This window comes from Colletotrichum costaricense (assembly GCF_030867565.1).
Source record: "Colletotrichum costaricense strain IMI 309622 chromosome Unknown Scaffold_6.1, whole genome shotgun sequence".
NCBI lineage: Eukaryota > Fungi > Ascomycota > Sordariomycetes > Glomerellales > Glomerellaceae > Colletotrichum > Colletotrichum costaricense.
Window position 1 is genome coordinate 466,021 of NW_026848235.1, and position 18,757 is coordinate 484,777.

The 18,757-nt window shown below is 50.5% G+C and overlaps 8 protein-coding genes across 8 annotated transcripts; 5 read left to right on the top strand and 3 right to left on the bottom strand.

Annotated features, from left to right (window-relative positions):
• Positions 1 to 10: 10 nt before the first annotated feature.
• CCOS01_06377 (uncharacterized protein) lies at positions 11 to 1,968 on the top strand (the record flags this gene model as incomplete). The annotated part of the gene is made up of 10 exons (XM_060454546.1): positions 11 to 228; positions 296 to 406; positions 476 to 606; positions 663 to 718; positions 777 to 816; positions 869 to 931; positions 983 to 1,136; positions 1,199 to 1,537; positions 1,595 to 1,739; positions 1,831 to 1,968. 10 exons carry the CDS (start codon positions 11 to 13, stop codon positions 1,966 to 1,968), a joined length of 1,395 nt encoding a protein of 464 aa, XP_060314246.1.
• Positions 1,969 to 2,505: 537 nt separating this feature from the next.
• On the top strand, positions 2,506 to 3,444 carry CCOS01_06378 (phytanoyl-CoA dioxygenase; the record flags this gene model as incomplete). The annotated part of the gene is made up of 1 exon (XM_060454547.1): positions 2,506 to 3,444. One exon carries the CDS (start codon positions 2,506 to 2,508, stop codon positions 3,442 to 3,444), a length of 939 nt encoding a protein of 312 aa, XP_060314247.1.
• Positions 3,445 to 4,152: 708 nt separating this feature from the next.
• CCOS01_06379 (D-isomer specific 2-hydroxyacid dehydrogenase) lies at positions 4,153 to 5,371 on the top strand (the record flags this gene model as incomplete). The annotated part of the gene is made up of 3 exons (XM_060454548.1): positions 4,153 to 4,505; positions 4,569 to 4,706; positions 4,771 to 5,371. 3 exons carry the CDS (start codon positions 4,153 to 4,155, stop codon positions 5,369 to 5,371), a joined length of 1,092 nt encoding a protein of 363 aa, XP_060314248.1.
• Positions 5,372 to 7,343: 1,972 nt separating this feature from the next.
• CCOS01_06380 (heterokaryon incompatibility protein) lies at positions 7,344 to 7,535 on the bottom strand (the record flags this gene model as incomplete). Its single annotated transcript, XM_060454549.1, has 1 exon — positions 7,344 to 7,535. One exon carries the CDS (start codon positions 7,533 to 7,535, stop codon positions 7,344 to 7,346), a length of 192 nt encoding a protein of 63 aa, XP_060314249.1.
• A 2,186-nt stretch (positions 7,536 to 9,721) lies between these two features.
• CCOS01_06381 (uncharacterized protein) lies at positions 9,722 to 10,228 on the top strand (the record flags this gene model as incomplete). Its single annotated transcript, XM_060454550.1, has 1 exon — positions 9,722 to 10,228. One exon carries the CDS (start codon positions 9,722 to 9,724, stop codon positions 10,226 to 10,228), a length of 507 nt encoding a protein of 168 aa, XP_060314250.1.
• A 284-nt stretch (positions 10,229 to 10,512) lies between these two features.
• Positions 10,513 to 12,458, bottom strand: CCOS01_06382 (major facilitator superfamily transporter; the record flags this gene model as incomplete). The annotated part of the gene is made up of 4 exons (XM_060454551.1): positions 10,513 to 10,925; positions 10,982 to 11,832; positions 11,887 to 12,174; positions 12,244 to 12,458. 4 exons carry the CDS (start codon positions 12,456 to 12,458, stop codon positions 10,513 to 10,515), a joined length of 1,767 nt encoding a protein of 588 aa, XP_060314251.1.
• A 4,314-nt stretch (positions 12,459 to 16,772) lies between these two features.
• On the bottom strand, positions 16,773 to 16,925 carry CCOS01_06383 (uncharacterized protein; the record flags this gene model as incomplete). The annotated part of the gene is made up of 1 exon (XM_060454552.1): positions 16,773 to 16,925. One exon carries the CDS (start codon positions 16,923 to 16,925, stop codon positions 16,773 to 16,775), a length of 153 nt encoding a protein of 50 aa, XP_060314252.1.
• A 456-nt stretch (positions 16,926 to 17,381) lies between these two features.
• On the top strand, positions 17,382 to 18,101 carry CCOS01_06384 (uncharacterized protein; the record flags this gene model as incomplete). Its single annotated transcript, XM_060454553.1, has 2 exons — positions 17,382 to 17,508; positions 17,581 to 18,101. 2 exons carry the CDS (start codon positions 17,382 to 17,384, stop codon positions 18,099 to 18,101), a joined length of 648 nt encoding a protein of 215 aa, XP_060314253.1.
• Positions 18,102 to 18,757: the final 656 nt, after the last annotated feature.

Sequence of the window (18,757 nt, forward strand, 5' to 3'; positions counted from 1 at the left end):
TCCGTGCAACATGGCTTCCCTAAAGTCTCAACCAATTGAGGCACACTCGGCAATTGGCGAGGATGCAGTACCGGAGTTTGAAGCTTCTGGCATCGGCAAACGGACATGGTACCGAACTGTCTTTTTTCAGGCCACTGTTATTGGCCTTTGCGCATTCTTCGCCCCGGGCCTTTACAATGCCATGCAATCGACGGGTGCAGGTGGTCAACAGACTCCATACCTCGTTATGTAAGTCTCTGTTCAAACTTTGAAGTATTCCCATTCGCCGAACCCCTTCAACTGATTGACCTTAAAGGTCCGCGAATGCCGTTTTAGGAGTTATGATGGTTGTAACATGTTCCATGGGAAGTGTGGTCGCCAACAGGATTGGCCTCAAAAATGCCTTGATCTTTGGCACGACGGGATAGTAAGTCACCTCCAGCCTTCAGTTTGAGATGAGTGGAATTTTCCAAGTACGTGGGTTAATCCAATCCAGTGCTCTGTACTCAGCGTCGCTGTACACAAACAACCGTTACGGCAATGAGTGGTTCGTCTACGTTGGTTCTGCTGCTTGTGGTATCACTGCTGGTGTTTTCTGGGCTGCAGAAGGCGCGATCATGATCAGTTGTAAGTCGTCTTAGCCTTGGCCGGTCTACTAGAATCCATCTAACTTCGAAGCGTAGATCCGGAAGACCAGAAACGCGGCAGGTATCTGGCCTACTGGCTGGCGTATAGAAATGTCAGTGGTCATGGGACGGGGCTTCTACATCTATACCAAAAGTGCTGACGAGCTTCAGGGCGGATCAATCGTTGGAGGTGCTATCAACCTTGCGTTCAGTAAGTGAAGCAGAGTTGCACTTTACGGAGAAAAAGTGTTGACTTTCCTCAGATGCGACTGGCAAGACAACGGGAAAGCTAGATTACAGGACCTACATCGTCTTCGTAGCTTTGCGTAAGTTCTTGGCTTTTTGCAGTCTCACTATCATTCTCTAACCATTTCCAGAATGTCTGGGGCCTTTTGTAGCAATGCTTCTGTCTCCTCCCGAAAAGGTCCAACGCCAAGATGGAAGAAAAGTAGCAAAGGCTGAGCGGATTCCCACGGTACTAGAACTAAAGGGTGTTGCCAAAATTCTCATTCGCAAAGACTTCTTGCTAGTGTAAGTGGCCGGGCCGTGAGAGAGGGCCTCGATCAGGGATGCGATGCTGACAAGATATGAAGTTTCCCCTTCTTCTTCTACGCTACATTTCTACTATCATATGCGGGATCTTACTTGTCACTTTACTTCTCCGTTCGCTCCCGTGCTTTGGCATCCCTAGTCTCTGCACTGGCTCAGATTACTGCAAACTTCATATTCGGCAACTTTCTGGACTGGAAGCGATTCACTATCAATCAGCGGGCCCGATTCGCTTACTTCGGAATCATGGCACTATTTGGGGGGACCTGGGTGTGGGCAATTGTCATTCAGCGAGAATATGGGTTGAAAGCTCCTGCTTTGGATTGGGTCGACAGCGGTTTCGGCCGTGGATGGGCGCTTTACATCCTCTTGCAGGTTAATTTGTGAGTCCCACCCAACATCTTTTACCCTTTTTGATCACATGTGTTGACTGGTGGCAGCGCATTGGCATACAACTATGGTTACTGGCTTGCTGGCTACATGGCGCGTGATAACGCTGAGATCATCCGATTTACATCAACGGTTCGAGCCGTTGAAGCGGCTGGAGGCGCGGTGGCGTCAGGTATTAGCTCTACGCATGCTCCTGTAAGTGCTCCTCATCCATTGAAGAAGTCATGAGACGTGAGGGGCTGTTTCTTTATATGATTCGTCGATAACAAGCTAATACCATTCGAAGCTCATTGCCGCCGCCAGCGTCAATTTCGGTCTATGGGGTTTAGCACTTATCCCAACCTATTTTGCCGTTCGATCAATCGACGCGAAGCCGCTGGAGGATATTCCGGAGGAAGAGTCGAGCAAGAGCGTTTCTCTTTGAACTCGGAGATTTGAGGCATGATCATGTTAATGGGGCGGCAATAGCCCTTGTAGAGTATCGTTATGATGCTCATAGAAAAGCTGTCAACTTGAAGTTCAAAGTCCCAAACCTTTTTCCAAATAATATAGAAGTACAGTTCTCGCTGTTAGGCAGCCAAAAGCACCTTTCTCGCTTCGACTACGAATTTTGTGATGTCATTTGCGATTGAGAGGCGTTTCGCTACCCAGCTGACAAAGTCTCCCATGGCCAGACGCGCCGACTTCGCAGGAGTTCTCGGGTGTAATGCAGCCATGATGAGTCCCGCCAGATTGAAGTGGATGCTGTGAGAGCACCTCATCACTCGCAAGTCTTCCGTGATTCCCATGGTAGATACACTAATCATACCCCTCTTTGGATGGTTTATGCTTGGTAAAAACAACTCAATGCATAAAAACAATATGTACAGGACTCTTCCATTGCGTGAAGAGTCACATACCTCCTTTCCTTGGAAGAAAGTAAGATTTTCGCACCATCCATAATTCCAATATCAAATTGAAGATGACGAGACCATATTGGTACAGACAATTCACTGAGCATGGCTTTGCGGTCATTCCATCGGTAATCCCTTACAATAAAGCTATCGAGTATCAGCAAAAGGCCTTCGCGTGGCTCAAGTCCTTCGACAACGCCGCGTTGGATCTAGCAGACCCCACAACATGGACCCCCGACAATCTGCCATTCATCTCCGGAATCAACACAGTGAACCATTACGGAGTTGTGCACGAGAAGTTCATGTGGGACATACGCCTGGAACCAGGCGTGATCGACGTCTTCGCGAACGTATGGAATACCCGCGACCTTATCGTCTCCTTTGATGCCCTGAACATCACACTTCCAAGACGCCAAGGTCATATTCCCAGAAAAAAGTGGCCTCATGTCGACCAGAGCCCATACAGACAAGGCCTAGAGTGCGTTCAGGGCATAGTGAACCTCTCAAAGGCTGGCATCGAGGACGGCGGATTGACGGTATACCCGGGAACGCACAAGATCACCGAGTCGTTTTTCAGAGAGCATACCGACAAGTCGGAGTGGACGCGAATAGACTTTTTCAACTACACGACTGAGCAGATTGCATGGTTCGAGAAGGAAGGCTATCGGGAGCAGAAGGTTGTCGCGGAACCAGGTGATTTGATCATCTGGGATTCGCGACTGATCCACTTCGGGGCCGAGCCAACATCAAAGAGCAATACCATACGGACCATCACATATGTGTCGTATGCTCCTGCATCTTTTGCGACGAAGGCAGCCCTCGAAGCCAAGAAGAAAGCCTTCGACGAGTGGCTGGCTACGACGCATTGGCCTCATGACAACATTGTTCCGAGGACAAATCAGCCAACCCTGCCGGATGGGACTGTTGACAATAGAAGAATGGAGCCGTTGGAGAAACCTGAGCTTACTCCAGAGTTGCTGAGGCTGGCGGGGGTTGAGGCATATTAAACATGCAACCCCGCAACAGTACAAGCTGGGGTAGGCGGAGATGGCGGCCACTCTGCCTGGGGACTCGAGGCTTGTATCTCGTCTACTGGATCCAAGATCTCCTGACGATGGTACAAGTGATTCGTTCGTCCATCATGTAAGAAAGGCTTGATTAGGAAATTGTATTCTCAGCTGCGGTCGGATGATCTCTGTTGGTAACCGTGTCGGCGCGTAAGTGCTGACTCGTGCGCTAGCCCACGCTCAGCTTTACAAGCGTGTCCACCGTGTTTGAAGCAGAAAATGTTAATTCGTACCGGGAACTGAGAGGGATATCCGGTTCATATCGGCCTGCCCATGCCGGACCAAGGTAAAGGCTCGTTATCTGTCAGATAGGGAGGTCAACACCACGCCGGCCCGGGTTCTTTGCGCTGCTGATAGACAGCCGGTATCGCGGATAGTTCCCGGTCTCGGGACGACTGCGGAGTACCGGGGGGCCCACGTCTGACAAACGATTGATTTACTAAGTAATACCCAGTCATTTTCCCATTTTTAGCCTATCAGAGCCCGTAGATTCCTTATCGGAAACCCTCTACCGTGGATACTCTTTGTTAAATTCCAAGCAGTAGACTGTCGAAGCACTTTGCCGCGGACCAAGCTTGAGAATAACCTCAGCACAACAGTTTCCAACTCTTGGCGTTGAACGACCGCGACAAAGACCAGATCATCAAGATGGGAGATCTTGGAAACCGTCAAAGCCCCTTGGCAGGAGACAAGCTCTTGGTATTTCTCTCAGCGCCGGAAGACACGAAATGGACAAGCAGGATCTCTCAGCGCTTCGCCGGCCTGAAAGTCTGCTGGGAGTCCAACTTGAGGCCTGGTGGCGGCTTTCTTCTGCCAGATGAGCTGCCGGATGAGGTGTGGGAAGATGTGACGATTTTCATGGCCTTCAACCCGCCGTCTGCTCATCGCTTGTCTAAGGTTCGCTTCGTGCAGTTGACCTCTGCAGGCGCCGATAGATGGCTCGACCACGATGTCTACAAGGACCCTAAGGTTTCATTTTGCACTACAAATGGCTGCCATCCGTGAGTTCTTACTGTGCTACTACTGGTTTCATGCAATAACCTGGTGACTGACGTGATCTGCAGGCCCCAGATCGCGGAATGGGTCATTGGTTCATGGCTCGCGCACCAGCACCATTTCCAGCGCTATCATAATCACATGAAGGAAGGATTTTGGGAAGGCCCGATGGAAGTAGACTTTGAAGACTCAGTCGGACTTCGCATGTAAGTCATCGCCCGCGCTGTTCTTCGTGAGGGAAAGAAGGAGCTGCTGACTCGATCGACTTAGGGGTGTTCTGGGTTATGGTGCCATAGGGCGCCAGTGTGGTAAGGTTGCGCAAGCAATGGGAATGGAGGTGTATGCGTATACGAGAAGCGAGCGCGCAACACTCGAGTCTCGCAAAGACGACAGCTACTGCGTTCCCGGCACTGGAGACCCCGATGGACTGGTCCCTGCTAAGTGGTTCCACGGCGCTTCCAAAGAAGCCATTAACAACTTCTTGAGCCAAGACCTCGATCTATTGGTACTCGGTCTGCCTTTAACAGAGGAGACGAAAGGACTGATTGGCAAAGAGCAATTTGAGATCTTGTCAAAGCGGAAGACTTTTGTTTCAAATGTTGCCAGAGGTCCCTTGATTCAGACCGACTCCCTTATCGAAGCTCTCGAGGGTGGTAAGATCCGGGCGGCTGCTTTGGACGTCACGGATCCGGAGCCGCTTCCGAAAGATCACCCACTGTGGAAGGCGCCCAATGTCTTCATTACACCTCACGTCAGTTGGAGAACAGATGGATACTGGGAGCGAGTTCTAGGAGTTCTGGAGGCAAACTTGGAGCGTATAGATGCTGGCAAGCCTCTCATTAATGTGGTCAACAAGAAGTTGCACTATTGAGTACTCGTGGCTGCGTGAATTTGACAGCATTCTTTGTAGTGAGGCGAAAGAAAGATCAATTCATACCCCGAGAGTCTTAAAACCTACATGTAGTAGTCGCTCACTATATGATCCAAATTCCCCACTATCGCTATCCTCCGAGTTCAAATACAACAGCGCCATTAGTCTCTGTCTCTAATGATAGCACTATTACTTCCAGCATTCTACGAACCCATTTACCAAGCTGAATGTCTCTCGTTTCCTGAAAAGCACCACTACGCCTAATATCTCTCCCTGCGGCGACAGGGGGGACTAGATGTATAAGACTGGCTGGCCGACACTGCGTACATAATGAAGACTGAATTGTCTACGAGCCAGCCTGACTGGAGACCGCCGATGCAGGTTCCAACGAGATACGAGGTGACGATACTACCTAGAGCGATGATTGACCTGGACTGCTCGCGAAAGTGTAGGTTTCATTGCTCGTTTGTGCTGAAGTGACTGCGGTGATTCCGGGGTCGAGGCGATAGAGCAGGCTGGTGCTGACTTATTGTTACGTGTTTCAAGCTTCAGAGTTTTTATGATTTCATTTTTGCAACATAGACTCAATATCTCATACTGTCAAAAGACTCATCGATGATGATAGAATGTGCTTCATGCCTGCATTGGGTTCTTTGAAGGCTTTCGGGTCAGTCATACTGGAACGGAGCTCGGCCCTCAGAATAAGAGACAATCGACGTTGAGAGAAAGGAGTCTGAGCGTTAAAGGGAGGATTTCAGCTACCTTGGAGTCTAGCTAACGAATTACAACGTCCTGCCTTGGACTCCTCGCTAGCCACTCACCCCACAACCTGCTATGTTCGTACTCATAAGAAACCACTCCCGCCCCAATTCTTTGATATTCAACTGCATTCTCTCTCTTTGAGGTTATCAGTCTCTTCTTCCTCGGCCGAGGATGAAAAGAATTTCCTTTGTGAGCTAGAAACAAACAGAAACATTTGTTGTAGTACTTTGAGTCGCCAAGATCATAGTGTACCAAAGGAAGACAAAATATCTGTCTGCTCAGGATTTCGGGCCATGGCCAAACGTTGTGCATATTGAAGTCCAAATGCACTTTGTCAAAACTCAGACCATCCAGAACATCTCCTTGAGGCCCTCGGATGACGTGTTTAATCCCATCAATACCCCCTTGTCTCAGAACGAAATCGGCCCAATTGACCGTGACTTGATTCAAGAATCCTGAGAGCTTCAGCCATCCGTCGCACATTGCACCGTGCGGATCATTGCCTTTGAAGCTCAGCTGCGCATCCCTGAAGTCTCCGAGAGAGCTCTCTTTTCCATACCCCATCGAAAAGCCACACTCAACTGGTAGATCAAGGCTAGTCCATGACCAAGAAGGGGCTCTATACTTTTCGGGAAAGTTGAATCGAGAATATTTGTAAAGGGTACTGCCGGGAAATGCTCGAGCCATCCAGCGAAGATTTTGTATGATGTGAGATTTCCACATACCGGCAAGATAAGTATCTTGTTCATTGAGGCATCGGCTTTCAAAATCGTGTGCGAGACCAGAAAGACCTGGTAATCTGTCCTTGCCTTTTGAGAATGACGTCTCCGTGTAAGCCTGAACGACATTGTCCCATTCAGCCATTGCCTTCGAATGGTCTATGTCCTCGGCCATCTCTGCGATTTGCTGGTGATACGATTCCTTTTTCGAGTTCCATCCCTCTGGCCAGGAATCGTTGGCCTTCTGTTCGAAAAATTCCCAGTAGACTTGCTCTTCGGCAAAATAGATGGTCCTTCGTGAAAGAAGTCGCTCCTGGAAGACCCAACCACGCGTTGCAAGAGAGCTCGTCTGATCTTTTTCCACATAAAGATGGACACAACGAGGTACCGCCAGCAAAGGTTCCTGGGAGAGTTCCGAGGTGAGCGGACACCGGCTCAGACGAAGGGGCTGATGACAGAGACGTTTACGTTTCCTGGAGAGAATCTGGTCATCATGAGCGGCACAGCTCGCAAGCTATTGTGCAAAGACCGTTGCCGTATACCGAAGCCATTCTAGATGCCTCCGTATCCCAGTCGTCGACCCTATCTTGAAGTATGCAAAGCCTGTCGACCCACAGATACTTCACACCAACACAGCTACACCCGCGACAGGCGTCCTTGATAACTTGAGGCAAGCACTCCATTCTGACACCACCAACCGCAGACAATTCTGTCATAGTCTTTGTCGTTAAGCAGTATGCGGATGCAGAATCACCCCATCGATAGCTGAGTGCAATATACTCTTCGTCGGAGTCGATATCATGCACAACACCTATCTTCTGATTCGTCCAGTCGATTCGGACAAGTCTGGTCGGCTTTTGTTGGGACGACCGGCGGCAATTATCATGAGACGATCGCCAAATTTTCAACCGGGCAGGAAGCTGCGCGATAACTTGGTGAGAGTCGGTGCTGTCCCCGATGCTTGGGTGAAATGTATTTGGGTATTTGCCAGGAGGTCCTTGATTGAGATCTTCGTCAACATAATGGTCTGATCATAGGTACCTGTGAGCGGAGCTTACCGAGATCTAGAATAGTTGCATCGAATTCCTTTGAATTCATTGTCTTCCTGTTTCTGCCCACTACCTGGATTGGATTTGAGGAGGAGGGTGTGATCGTCAGAAAAGCTCTCCATACGACGTGTGACTGAAAGCTTGAAGCTCCCTTTGTGCCATATCAGCTTATAAGCCTCTGTCATGATACCCGTGATAGGATCGTGTTGTCGTTGCCTTTGAACTCGGAAAGCCTGCCATATGAGATGACACAAATGGCAGCCTTGATCTGAAATGTAACAACAATCCATGAGCTGGAAGAAAGTCGTGTGATGATTCTCCCAAAAAGCCTCGTCCTCCTCGTCATCCCCCGCGAATTCTTACGAAGATATTGGGTCGCGTTCGGATAAACTTTCTGCAACAAAGACAGAGACTGACGGGGCGCTCTTCGTCATTGACCACGACTTCCTCGAAGCCATCTCGGTACGTGACTGCCTCAAAAGCTGCTCCAAACTGTCGAGTACGATCTACGTCCACCAGAGCCACTGTGCTCCTGTTGGCATGTGTGAGAAGCTGGGAAATTTGTTGATGTTCTCTGCGTGTGGCTTGGCTATCTTGAAGGGTCGTAGATAGGCGCCGGAGGACCTCGAGACTTGATGTATGAAGCCGATCGATTGCTTGGACATAGTTGTAAACAAGGAGAAGAAACACATTCCTGAAGGCATGGCCATCAGGCTGCGAGTAAAGAAAGTTTCTCTTGCTTATAGTCGAAACCGAGAGAGTATTGTTTATGTCGTGATCTGGTTTCGACGTAGTTAATTGGGCATGATGTTGCAGCCCAGTTGAGGTCCAGGCAACCATCTTACTCACGAAAGGCGAAATGTAAGCATTCCATGGCCAATGAAAGGTGCAGCCTGCAAGGCCCGCCAACGGCGAGTAGGTCGATTGGATATGCTCTTTACAGTAAGGGTAGGACTTCACGAGTGTGCTCTGCTTAACGCTCCCGAATCGGAGTCCTTGTTAGAGTTGGTTTCCGCCCAGCTTTACAAGCCCAGAAGATCGACCTCGACATGACCAGGCTCTCAAAAGGAAAACACACAATACAGTATACTTTCTGACTACGCGGTATATATAGTATGCCCTAAGCACGCGCTCAACTGAAAACAGTAATTCCAATACGAAAGACCGCCACGCGTGGCGTGCGTAGTCCTAATACATCTCTGCGAATTCACCCGGTATCTCATGAAGGAGAAAGATGCTCGGACCGCTCAATGCACCTGGGAATGAATCGTCAGGCTTTATGGGTTGGGCATTGCTTTCAACCGTGAGACCAGTATTCATCAACATGCCCAATAGCTCGAGGCAGCTAAGTAGGTATACTCAAGGCTTTGGGCATGAACTGCTCTTTGAAGTGCTTTTATCTGGCCGAATAATCGATTCTGTTAGTAAGTTAGTTATCTGAATTTCTCGTTTCATTTTCTGGTTAACTCACTGCCCACACATCTCCAAATCCTTCGCTCCGCAACCCGGGTAAGCCACATGGAACCCATCACGTCACATCCGTTCTTCGTCCGATCAACACCACTTGACGCCTCCGGTTTCATTCGATCTTCAGTCAAGTTCGTGACGGAGCTTCCCCAACCACCATCCCGACCCTGGGCGACCTTCTTGATCGATAAAAAGACGAGGTCGTTCCTCCTCGTAAAGTCAGAATTAAGACACGATTCTGTGAGTCACCTTGAACGCGTCGAACCACCTCGATTCAATGAACCTAAATCTGGGAGGTTCAGTCACTTCCAGTCGCCCACTACACCTTTTGAAGCCCCCCAAACCCCATCAAAATGGCCACCACACCCCCGAAAGACCTCGAATCCCTCCCCACAATCTACTGCCACGCCTGGGCCGCTCGCGACCCATTACCCCTTCTAGCTCTTTTCACAACAGACTCCTGCATGACAGACCACGGCGCCCAAATCCACGTCCCCTACGCCTTCCTCAAACGCCACCACAAACACTGGAACGGCGCGCACAAGGACTTTGAAGTCTACCTCGACAAGCAGTACCCCGTCTACTGGGCCGAGATGGACGCCGACGGCAACGGGTACTGCAGCTTCCGGACCGTCAACAAGGGGATTTTCGTCAACGACCTGGGACGACGAAAGGCGACGGGGTTGCCGTTTGAGTATTCGGGTGTTATTGATCTCAAGTTGAGGGCGGGCAAGATTGCGCAGGCAGATGAGTGGTTGAGGGTTCCTTTCGAAGATAGTGTCTCGCCTGATAAGTATATCAAGATCTCGGAGGAGAGTTTGAAGGGCGTGATGAGGAAAGACCTTCATAAAGATGCTTGAGGATGAAAAATATTTTAGAGTACACCAAGGCCCTGACAAGGAGCGGTCTTGGTATGCTTAAATTCATCATAATGAAGATCAGGGCATATTGAAGTGAAAGTCAAAGGTGAAATTCATATTAATAATCAATGTTTCTTAAATGGCTTTTTATACAACTTGTAGATTAAACCCAATGAATAGTATGTAGATTGACGGTCCTTAGTATGGATCGACTAGATGAAGAAAAAGTCGCTTTTATATCATAGAGCAAGGCTATGTGGGGTATTATCATCGTCAACTACTCTTCAAACAACGTTTCCGCGCACTTGCTTGATCTTCTTGACGTTCAGGTTGCGCCACATGGCGACGGAGCCAAGAGCACCGACCAGGAGGCAGATACTAGTGATGAGCATGATGCGCTGCGAGTCACCGTAGGCACGCTGAATGCCAATGCGCTCGGGACTGCCGACCTCGTAGCTAAGCTGCTGGTAGATATCGCCATAAATGGTGTCGACTGGGGTGCCTGCAGGAGTGTACTTTGCAATATTCTTTCTGAAAGTACCGGTCCAGATGGCAGTGGCGACGGTGTAACCAACGGTGGAGCCGATGCTACCGAAGAGGTCCAGGATGGCCATGATGACGGCGACGTGGGCGTGGTCGGAGGGACTGAGCATGGCCATCTCTCCGCAGATGACAGTGGGTCCACCAGCAAACGCGACTGTATTGAATGTTAGGAACGAGAACGTTGAAGAGCTTCAGAGTTGCGCGACGTACCGAAAATTTGAGTCATGATAATGTAGCCGAGAGGTTGGTCAGGCTGACGGAAATGAATCATGAGGCCAACGCCGAGCATCATCAAAGGAATGCAGAAGAAAAGAGCGAAAGGCTTGAAGCGTCCGGTGCGGTAGATGAGCCAGGAGATGATAATGGAGAAGAAGCAGGAGCCCGTTCGGTAAATGTTGCTGATGTAGGTGGTCTGAGAGGTGGATGTATTCCAGACAACCATGAGCATGGAAGTAAAGAAGGATCCCCAGACAGCAGAGTTGAAGAACACAAAGACGAACATCATGCCACCGAAGAAGACGGTTCTGTCCATCAGAAGAGAGAAGGGAATGAAGGTGACGGGGGCGAAGAACTTCTCGTAAACAACGAAGCCGATGATCAAGAAGAAACCGACGACAATGAAGGCAATGATCATGGGAGAGCGCCAACCTTCCGTCTGGTAGGAGTAGATGTTGAATGGCAGCAGGAACAGTGCCATGCCGGCAGCGAGAATGAGGATGCCAAGGGCATCGACATCAATGAGGAACTTGAGAATCTTGGCGCCAGAGATGTTCTTGATCGAACCGCGGCTGTCGATGACGCCCATCTTCTTCGCTTTATGCTGGTTCCAGAGGAAAAGGAGAACAAGAGGTCCGATAACGACGGGAGCAACGATAGCCCACATACCAAGACCCCAACGCCAGCCGATGCCATCCTCTCTGAGGATACTGTCGGTGATGGGGCCAGCTGCCCAGGTAATGAAGATGTATGGCGTCGTTGCGAACGAGAGCATCAGAGCTCTGCTCTTCAGAGTAGAGGTATCGGCGATGAAAATAGTAATGCAGTAGGAGATACCTTGGGATCTTTAGGGTGTTAGTACTGGTCAAGGGTGGTCATCTGGGAAGCTCATTACTTACCCAACTGAGTAGAAGACCTGCGCAGCAGCATAAGTCTCGACGCCGTTGCAAGCAGCCATCATGATAAAGCCGAGAATCCAGCAGATGAGCATGATACCGAGACCTTGAGGACGGCCCCATGTGTCGAGAATCTTGGCAAGCGGTAACTTAATCAGGCCGGCAATGAGGGTTGACATGACACCAGTCGTGGCTGTCAACGAGTGCATGGCGAAAGAGCTAGTGACGAAGGGGGACAAGACGCGCATCGAGACCTCCTGGATAGAGGTAACAACATAGAACAACCAGATCCTTTACAGACAGTCAGTCATCGTCCAGATAGCTACCAATCCCTGTCTGGGCATCGTATGTGCAACTCACAGGATGTAAGCAATGATAAGATCGCGCTTTGTCCACACGGTTGTCATGGCCTCGACCTTGGCGACACCGGCCTGGAGGTCCTTTGAGATTGGCTCGTCATCGCTTGATCTATCACCGGGGTGCTCGCCCGTCGTCTTCTCGTCGTAATGGGGAGATCCAGTAGGTTCGGCAGCAACCTGCTCCTCGACAGGAGCTTTCTTGGAGAACAAGCCCATGATTGTGTCGTTCGAACGTCTGGCTATGCTGGGCGGATGATGTTGGCAGCGGCCAGGCTCAGATGCGTTGAGAGCAACAGAAAAGGGTGTCTTCTGTTGTCGTCCGAGAGAGTTTGATGCCGGGACGCAAGACCACTGGTAGGCAGGGCAGATGCCGGGTCTAAGTATTACACGCCGAAAGCTGCGCGAGCTGGCTGGACAGTCGTGTAACCGCCATCGGCTCGGCGAGGGCAAGGTCAAGAATGGTTGACGGGTGGCACCACTAGTGTAAGGTCAGAGCTAGCTCTCCACCCCCATGCAGCATTAGCACCACTTTGTTCGTGTAGCTGTGTGTCCACCTAGAGCAAAAGAACCTTTAACCCCGAGTGGAATTCTGGGCTGTGGAGAGATCCATCGGATGTAAGAGCCAGCGGTGGCCGAGAGTGACTTTGCCCGCGTGGGACAGACTGTTGAAAAGGCCCAAGGCAGGAGAGAGCTGACCAGCGTTCCACTCGAATAGCCCGGGATGATTCAGTGGCAGCGTGCACGGGAAATCGTGGACACAGAATTACGAAATGGCGTCCAGTTTACCGAGCTGACTTGGCCCGGAACGTTGGGCGACTCGGACCATGTGGGGATCCAGGGAAGCCATCCCCCTGGAAGGCGTCCGGAAAGGAAGGGTTCTAGGTTGTATTCCTTGCTTGGGACCTTGGGTTCCAACGGGCAGAACAGACGGATGCACAGGGCACGCAGGCGGTAGGCGTGTGAATCGGAGGTAGGGTGGCAGTCAAGTGAGCCGATGCGCCGAATGAAGTTCTAGCTGCAGCTCGGTTACCAGCGTCGGTTCACTGGCACGACTGGTCGTCGCATCTTGGCGCTGGCGGAGGGCCTCACATGTCAGATTGCCCGGAAACCAGTTCGCGTGGCCGTAGGCATTTGTCTTGGGGCGCACATCGGGATGAGGTATATAGAAGCTATGCTAGCGGATCTTGGAGGGAGAGATCGTCGCGCGATGAGCCTTTCATGGTGTCCTGCGCGTGGCGAGACCCGAGGAGCAAAGCGATGGAGGGTTGTAGTGGTAGGATCATTAATCGCGAGATGCTTGCGCTTGTTGCCTTGCATGAATCGTTGGGTCGTCTACTGCCCTGTCTTTCTGGATGGCTTTCTCTACAAACAAACGTTGGTAAGGTAGATCGAATCGGGATGATTAGGGAGGATCCTCTACCTTGGACCCGAGAGACACTGGAGGCCGTCGGAGAGATACAGAAGTCCTTTTTGCCTTCCAGATTGCGGGGCCCGGTGGTGGTCCTCTCTGCCGGACGATTCGTCGCGATTCGGCAAGAGAATTAAGGATGAAGAAAAGCTTCACTTCAAGCATGACCAGGGCCGAGGTGTAGCGGAGAAAGATGGAAACAGCCAGTCATCGCCACCGTAGGACAGTCGGAGGAGGGAAAGAGGGGACGGATGCTGATTACATAGATACATCTGAGATGTCACTCCTTCCAGTTTAGAAGCCCGGAAGGTGCCATTGCCTAAGGTACCTGCCACGCACGGCTGGCGGACGTTTTGGTCGGGAACGGGAAGGAAAGAATGATGCGTGGGTGCCAACAGTGGAAGCGTGTGCCTGCCAGGAAGGAATTTGTCACTTTCCAGCGCGTCCAAGTCGGCAGGAACAAACACCAAGGCAGAAGGAACCGAAGGAACCCCACTGTTGCCCACCCATTTCCAGGGAAGGAGGTCCTCAAAAGCTGGCCATTGGTTGGTCCATCGCCTGTGGTGTCATTTTAGGCTGTGGGGCCGTTCCAATGGCGCCGAAGCAAATTTTTATCTGATGCCGCCCCGTTTTTTCTAATCTTATCAGATCATCTCGCTGCCTCAGGTAAGATATCGCATCTGCCAGTTCCGCCTGAACTTCCAATTTGCACCTATTCCCGTCTCGTCGCCCAGTGACACAAAGCTCTTCTCCTCTTGATTGTCCAATCTGTTGCTCCGCCCAGGAATCTACACGAAAGCCAGCTGATCCCACCGAAGTCCCACTCTGCAACGTAGGGCTGGACGTCAATGACCTCTCCATTCTGGGCTGGGCACGCGCTGCCAGCCTGCCATCTTGCTTGCTTGCATCCGCGTACCTGGAGCCATCACCGTCGCATTGCGGTCCGATCTATGTAGCATTCTGCCAGCTTCACTACCAGAATGGTCCGGTTGCCCAGCCTTGGCCTTGGCTTTCAGTACCTGTGCAACTCTCCATCCCGTCCTGTCACCTTATTAGAGTTGACCTTGGCGCGAACATCCCGTTCCGATGCTGCCGCGCTGTAATCGAGCTTCATCCACTGGCGGAAGTCTTTCGTTCTCGTTTGCTCGTCTACCTGTCTGTTATTCGAGACCCAAGAGCAGTCTAATATTGGTCAAGTGCGCGTCCCGACGAGTGTTTCTCTACCGCGGCTGTGTAAAGACCCGACTATCGGCCCTTCAAGCTTACGAGTATTCTTATTACGGATGCTCCGCCGGAATTTTGCTGTGCCGCAGGCGAGAAACATCAAGATCCTGCTTAGGTTCCCCATTGACTAACAAATACCTACACTGCCTTACATCGGACCAGCAGGCCGCATATGCACCAATGACATTTCTTCGCGCCTTTCACGGCACTTTATCATACCTAGTCCACAGATGCTCTTCGTCTGGCTGCGTGAACGATGTTTCAAACTTCGCTGGGATTCCATCCCATTGCTCGGATTCCGACCGAATAAGGTAGTTACAGCTTGTCAATGGCGCCTGCAGCAAAGACGGCGGTCTCGAGTAGTAACGCCACATGATGCTAAGCGTCAGACACCCTGACTCTTTATTTTCAGGGCAAAATCATCGTCACTCGCGTCTTTCTGCTTACAGACACTACATGGGAGTGGCGAGGCTCCAACAATCACACAACAGGACGGACCCCCAGTGACACTTTCGAGGCTACTGCATACGGTCTCCCACCACGGAACCGAGCTGCTGGGCCAAGCATGCCAACCCGCCCGTATCCGTAGGAGAACCAGCTAGGTCAGTGGCGCCACATTAGTGCCATGGTTTTCGACCCTCATAGCACCATGCTACATTTTCCACTCATAGAGCTTTCCTGACCTAGGCCGGACCCACAGATCTCTGAGAGGTGGTCTGCCTGTAAGCACGATCAGGGGACTTTGATTTGGGATGAAAATCTCTCTTCTAGCACTTGACTAGCATGAATCCACAGTCGGCCGCTGCTAGTATCGATCCTTGAGCTACTCTTACGGCCGCCAAGCTCGGTTTGCCTAGCTGAGACTCTTTTCCGACTACCGCCGAGGCAAGAGCCGCCGAGAAGCCAGTCCTATGCCTAGATGCCAGCCAACAAGCAGCACAAGGATGTTTCCGTGCCCACTTGCGACATCGGCCCACCATCAGGTAGACCATCGTGGGGGCGAGTGCTTACACCTTTGACTGTCTGACAACATATTCATAATCGGAACCTCAATTCCGGCATTTTCCTCCGGAGAAAGCTGCCAATGGAGGCCTTGCCATGCAGACTCTGAGAGACACATCGGGTCTTCCGATGATTCGAGGCCCGTCTACTAGTACATTATCCTTGATCCGTCCTGCGTTACCAAAGATCTTTTCCACAGTATGCGCAATGCAAAAATTACACGCGCTTCCAATCCAGTGTTACGCGTCTTTATCGTCGTCTTGTTCAAAATACAACCGCAAGTTAATTTCCAGTAGCGCAGAGCGAGATGAAGTTGTCATGCGAAGATTGAGACATGGAGACGAGAAGGCTAGCTTTTTCCAGAGCATCGATCGATACGCTTTCATGCCATTGAGACTTCCTCTAAAGGCGAGCAGTATTATGTCCATCGTTCTGTACCGGCATCTCTTGGTAGGAGAAGTATGCTGAAACTGTGTTTCCTTAAGCCAAAAGTTTGCCTCAAGGTACCACCACTATCGTTCGGAGTGCAGGCTCTGAGAATGTATCTTTGTTCATCACTCGCCTAGTCTAGATTCTGGGCAATGTGAACACACTTTATTTTGGATGTTTCGGTCTGGAGCACGTCAGGCCTCGACTGGAGCCACATATCTTTGTAAATGTTGCCAATTTGCTATCTAAGCTATCAGCTTCAAGGTCCACAAATCCGAATCGCTTGGAGAAGTCGACTCTCTGTGATGGCTTTCAAGTTCATACCTCAGGCGGAGAGACCCCAACTACAAGGTCATAACCCACGGGTACTGTCGATATTCATATAGTGCTTATCACGTTGTAATGAGTAACGGGATCATGCTCTTGCGGAATGCCAATCAGTTCCCATCTGTCAAACGTGGGTAGTGTCACCATTTCCAAGCCAGGTGCAAATTGCGGTCCGATGCACTAGCAACAGCTAAAGAAGAGAGCGTCTCTGGAAGGTGAAGGTGGCCTGACAGGTATACTACCTGCACAAATTGAGCCATATTGATAGCACGACTCGCAATTTCCAGCTGCATCTCGACTTCGTCCATTTTCTCAGCGAGTCGTTGTCAGCTTTGAAAGTCGGTAAAACTACATTTTGAGCTTGAGACATAGACGACACCATATGCAACCTATCTGCCAGACTAGAGTGCCAGACTGCAATGTGGGGGCGGAGCGATCTCCCTGATAAGTGTGGACTTATCAATACATAGTACCAGCGTTCCTCGGAGAGCCGGGTACATGAGCGAGGGTCTTCCGAGTTGCATTCCGGTCCGATGGCCCCACCCCCGACCGGCACCCGATAATAACGCTCAAAGTCGATGGTTTGTCCTATCCACGAAGTCTAAAAAGTCCGACATCAAGCAACTTTAAAGACGCATTTCAAGCTTCGTTGGTACCAGGCATACCACGTGGGCTGGACATCAGACGTTCTAGGTCTTCATGAGCTCTCCAGTTCCCCGCGACGGGTTTCGAGAGGGGAGAGTGATGTCATGACGACATGGGCCTCAGTCGACACGTCCCCACGCGGCTCGACTGCGAATGATGAGCAAGCTTCGCGGGGCTACGTCATTCTATGCACGTTTTCGAACTTTAGACGGCGGAAGAAGGTCTCTCCAGGTAAATAAGCAAATCGGTCTTGGATGTTTACGACTTAACTACGATGCATACCTGAACAACTTGATCCTCGAGAGCTCGAAGTCATAATATCTCTCACACATGGGACGACTCGCCAAAACGCACAAACGCAGATCGAGCGCTACTTCAACATTGCAACACAAGCCGGCGAAAACAAGTCGCATCCGACACCATCTTACACCAAGCCCGACCAGATGGATCAAGAAGGGAACAGGCAACCAGCCCAGCAACAGCCGCCAAAGGCAAAACCACCGCACAAGACCGAAACAGAAGAGAAGATCGAGAACGAGACTCCGCGGTTGAGTACTGGAGCTTCAGCATCCATGTCGGAGTCTAGCTCACAGCAGGACGGAGTCCAGTACGTAACGCGAAGGTCAAGGAGTAAACGACACGATCCAGCCAAGCAACACAGACAAGTTGCGCAACAGCAGGTTGGACCCCAGAACCAACAAAATCAACAACTCCAGACCAAGTCCAGCAGTGGAGCTCCGTCGGTGAAGCTAGATATGAATTTGGATGTTGACATTGATCTCAAAGCGAAGGTCCAGGGCGATATAACGCTATCTGTGTTGTAAGTTCAAGTAATTCCCAATATTTTCCCACAATTGTAGTATAGATCTGTTTGAGTAACCTTAGTCCAGAGGAGGAAATCAAAACAAGAAATGATTTATCAAGCCCCAAGAGAAGAATCGCGACAAGTCATGTGAATGAAGGTGATTATTCGAACAAATGCTAGACGGCGCTTGTACATGGAACGTAGACATGGACGGCAACAGCGAATCATTGGGTAGTCCGTCCTCACTTCCCTGATTTTCGCAAATCCGAAAATCCATAGACCCCAGGACTCCAAAACGACTGGAAATGCCTATTATTTACTAGCACCATGCAAATGACAGTCGATGGGATATGTCAACAACAACCAACAGCAAACGATGCCTCATTCTACAGATCTTGATTCTCGTCCCGGTATAATTTGGACATCCAACGATATCCGAACGTGGCACATTCCACAAAATTCCTCAAGATTCCTCAAATGTTCTCCTAAGATGCCACTGATCCCACATCGGTAGGTGTGAAGAGGAGATCGATGTCGTACGCACCTTCAACCCGTCTCATGTCAAAAAGTCTGACAACAAATCCACAGTCCTAGCATCTCGGATTGAAACGCCGTCAACGATCAGGACCTAAGTGGTATGCGATGTATGACCACCACGCAGCAACATCTCACTGC